The following is a 4,023-nucleotide window of genomic DNA, read 5'->3' on the forward strand; positions in this document are numbered from 1 at the left end:
GCCTCACGACCCTGGGTAGGTGGGGGTGGGGATGCTATCATGAAGGCCAGGAAGGGCAACTTGTAGGGTATGCAGGGGCAGGAGAGAATGGGGGGAAATCAGTGTTGTCTGAGCTCGGGTGCTAAGGTCAAATGTGTACAGAGGCCATCCTGCCTGGGGTCACTAGGAGTGTAGATGGGGTGTGTGGGCACCTCTGTCTCCCAATGCCCTCGCAGCCCTTTTACACCCCACTTCCACCCTCAGATGAGTCCAGAATATTGGTACTAAGCATACCCCTACTCCCCAGTCCCCTCAACTGGAGACAAAGAGACTGAGGAAAGTAGCAGGAGCAGCCCCCACCCCGTCTCCCACTCACACTGTGCAATATCCATGCACTCGGCACTAGGGCAGGAACACACAGGTAGGGGCAGGTTTGCAGCTAGAGCCCCTTACTGACATGCTCTCAGGACCTGGGACAGTGTGCACATCCCTAAGGAAAATCTCCCGAAAGACACATGCACCCTATATTCCTGTTTGTGTTTTTTTGCTAGCTTACCTACCTATCTGTACTTCCAGATTCTTCCTCTATTTCCCCCGGCCTGCTGCCGGTTTCTGTGTCCTTCTTTTCTAACCATTTCTCTCTTCCCCTGGCCGGCCTCCAGGTCAGGTCTGGGGAATTGAGGGAATAAGACAAAATCTCAGCAGGAGGTGTGAGGGGTTCTTAAAACTACACAGCAGGAAGCTGGGCTGGGAAAGTGCAGGCCACCACCAGAAATCCAACTTGATACTCTTGTATGAAGTGGCTGCTGGGTGCCAGCATGATGGTGGGGTTGCAAAGAGAATGAGGCCCTGCCTGCAGGAGTACCCAGCCTGATGGAGGAACCAGACATGTAAACAACTCACTGGACAATTGTGGGACGGAAAGTGCCAAGTGCTTAATAGGCCCCTGGAGAGCACCAAAAATCACTTTCTTTTGACAGGTGGATGGGTCGTCAGTGTCTTCCTACTTACCCTCTTCCCACACCTGCTACCCCAGCCCACGACCCAGCCACAGGCCTGTGCCTTTCTGGCTACCTCCTCCTGGAATGCCTTCTGCTCAGGGTCATCAGCTCTTCCCTTCCATCTAAGAACAGGGAAAATTGTCAGGGTGCAGAAGGGAGAAGCATAGGGGCTCTGGAGTCCAGAATGTGGGGAGTGAGATAGGGTCTGGGGTTACCTGGGGTCCTGCTCCAAAGGCGGTTAGAGACTAAGAGACACAGGGAGGTTGATGAGTCAGAGGGGAGGCTTGAGAACGTAGATCTGAAAGAATCTGGAAAAGAGGGCCACCCAGAGTGGGAAAGTGGTGTCAGTGGTCCCATTCCCCTTTCCTGGAATACCGTACAGGAGGTCTGGGGACCTGCCTTCGCTGATGCCTTTCTGTCTGTCCCTGTCTTTCCCCATCCATACCTTCTCCTTTTCATGGCCACCTTTGTGTCTGTGGACTCTTCCTCTGGGTGCATCCTATCCATTTGTGTCTTCTTTGCCATCTGGGTCTCCCTGCCTCCATCCTTGACTCTGACTCCTCTCTGTCTCGTGTGGGTATCTCTCTGCACTTTCCTATATTGGCATTCCATTCCCTTTTTCTGTTCCCATGGCTCACTTTGGGCTGCTTCTCTTGTCCTCGGCCTCAATCCGGTGTGACTATTTCTCTCCACATCCCTGTCTTGTCTGCCTGTTGTCCCTGACACTGACCTTTGTCCCTCCGTCCCTGCATCCATCTCTGTGCTGGGTCCTACCACTGCATCTCACTCCTCATTCATCTTGGCCCTTTCCCCACCCATCTGAGCAGCAGCGTCCCATCCAGCCCTCTTTCACCAAGTCCCTCTGCCGAGAGTCCCACTGGAAGTGCCTGCTGCTCTCGCTGCTCATGTACGGCTGCCTGGGGGCCGTGGCCTGGTGCCACGTCACCACGGTGACCCGCCTCACCTTCAGCAGCGCCTACCAGGGCAACAGCCTCATGTACCACGACAGCCCCTGCTCCAACGGCTATGTCTACATCCCCCTGGCCTTCCTGCTCATGCTGTACGCCGTCTACCTGGTGGAATGTTGGCATTGCCAAGCCCGCCATGAGCTGCAACACCGAGTTGATGTGAGCAGCGTGCGGGAGCGTGTGGGCCGGATGCAGCAGGCCACACCCTGCATCTGGTGGAAGGCTATCAGCTACCACTATGTCCGACGCACTCGCCAGGTCACTCGATACCGGAATGGAGATGCCTATACTACCACCCAGGTGAGGGGCTGGAGGAGAACACAAACCAGTCCAGAGGGGAGGGGGTACTAGGACCCTATCTATCTCCTTGGGGTGGGGAGCACAGGCAGCAGTGAGGTCCTCTGGGCATTGCAGTAGGAAAACGGTAAGAACAAGCATTATAACAGCAGCAAACACTAACAGTCAGGCTCTGCTCTCAGTGCTTACAAATAGTAAATCACTTATTTAACCCTCATAACAACCTGAGAGGTAGATAATGTTATCCCCATGTTACACATGAGGAAACCAGGATTGGAGAGGTTACTAATTTGTTCCAAGTCAAACAGCTAGTATACGGTAGAGCTGGGATGTGAACCTAGGTAGTCAGGCTCCAGGGTCTATACTGTTTGGTGCTTAGTGGCTGGAGACGACGTCATGTGCTGTTTCAAAGCATGCTCTCACCTGTTCACTGAGGTGGCTGCTACCAAGTTCGCTTCCACAGATAAGGAAATCTAGGCTCAGTGATTTGCCCAGGGTCTGAAGCTTCAAAACAGTAGTGCTATACTCAAACTCAGGTCCCTGGGTCCCAAGACCAAGGCTCCCAGAAGTGAGGGTGAGTGGATGACAAGGTGGAGGTAGGTGTGAGAGGCCCCCTGGAGATTGTGGTGGAGTGTTGATCAGCCTTTCAGGGACCTGCTGGTATTAAGCATATTAGGTCCCTGGGAGAGGGCAGGAAGGTTTCCGCAGATGAGGGTGACCTTTACCTTAGTACCGGGGTGGGGAAACAGGAGTCTGGGGCCTGTGAGAATCAGAATGGAGGCCGGTGCTGACTAGGGAAGAACAACAAGACCAGAGAAAAAGGCATTTGGCGTTTGGAAGCACTTTTAAAGGGGAAGAAGGGCTGGCTATTTGGGGGTGGCAAGGGGTTAGTGTGAGCAGTGGAGGCAGTGGCAAAGAGTCTGGCAAGTTCGTGGCCAGAGTTTTACCCTCCGACTGAGCAGAGCTCCATTAAAAGTAGAAAGCACACAGGTGGTGATGAGTTCTAGTTCCGCCCTTATCTCCAATCCCCTGGCCTCAGTGTCTATAAATCAGGCGGTGAGATACCCGGCTGCAGCCGGGGTCTGAAAGCAAGATAGGCTTGGGGCTTGAGAGGCAACGAGAGCAGCGATGGGGCAGAGGAGGGTGAACCGACAGAGCGACTCCCGCGTCTTCTCGGCGCCGCAGGTCTACCATGAGCGCGTCAACACGCACGTGGCAGAAGCGGAGTTCGACTACGCGCGCTGCGGGGTCCGGGACGTGTCCAAGGCGTTGGTGGGGCTGGAGGGCGCGCCGGCCACGCGGCTGCGCTTCACTAAGTGCTTCAGCTTCGCCAGCGTGGAGGCCGAGAACGCGTACCTGTGCCAGCGCGCTCGCTTCTTCGCGGAGAACGAGGGCTTGGACGACTACATGGAGGCGCGCGAGGGCATGCACCTCAAGAACGTGGACTTCCGCGAGTTCATGGTGGCCTTCCCGGACCCGGCCCGGCCCCCGTGGTACGCCTGCTCGTCAGCCTTCTGGGCCGCGGCGCTGCTCACGCTGTCGTGGCCCCTGCGCGTGCTGGCCGAGTACCGCACGGCCTACGCGCACTACCACGTGGAGAAGCTCTTTGGGCTGGAGGGCCCCGGCTCGGCGAGCAGCGCGGGCGGCGGCCTGAGCCCCAGCGATGAGCTGCTGCCCCCGCTCACGCACCGCCTGCCGCGGGTCAACACGGTGGACAGCACGGAGCTCGAGTGGCACATCCGCTCCAACCAGCAGCTGGTGCCCAGCTACTCGGAGGC

The 4,023-nt window shown here is 56.5% G+C and overlaps 1 protein-coding gene across 1 annotated transcript in view; it reads left to right on the forward strand.

Moving 5' to 3' along the window:
• Positions 1 to 757: 757 nt before the first annotated feature.
• Positions 758 to 4,023, forward strand: part of TMEM151B (transmembrane protein 151B) — a 3,937-nt gene continuing 671 nt past the window's right edge. Inside the window, exons 1-2 of the mRNA XM_004674018.2 lie at positions 758 to 2,248; positions 3,431 to 4,021. Of these exons, the coding sequence (XP_004674075.1) occupies positions 1,610 to 2,248; positions 3,431 to 4,021 (1,230 nt within the window). The 5' untranslated portion in view covers positions 758 to 1,609. The remainder of the gene's footprint in view (positions 2,249 to 3,430; positions 4,022 to 4,023) is intronic.

The sequence above is a fragment of the Condylura cristata genome, unplaced genomic scaffold (genome assembly GCF_000260355.1).
Source record: "Condylura cristata isolate star-nosed mole 26May11 unplaced genomic scaffold, ConCri1.0 scaffold00001, whole genome shotgun sequence".
NCBI classification, from domain to species: domain Eukaryota; kingdom Metazoa; phylum Chordata; class Mammalia; order Eulipotyphla; family Talpidae; genus Condylura; species Condylura cristata.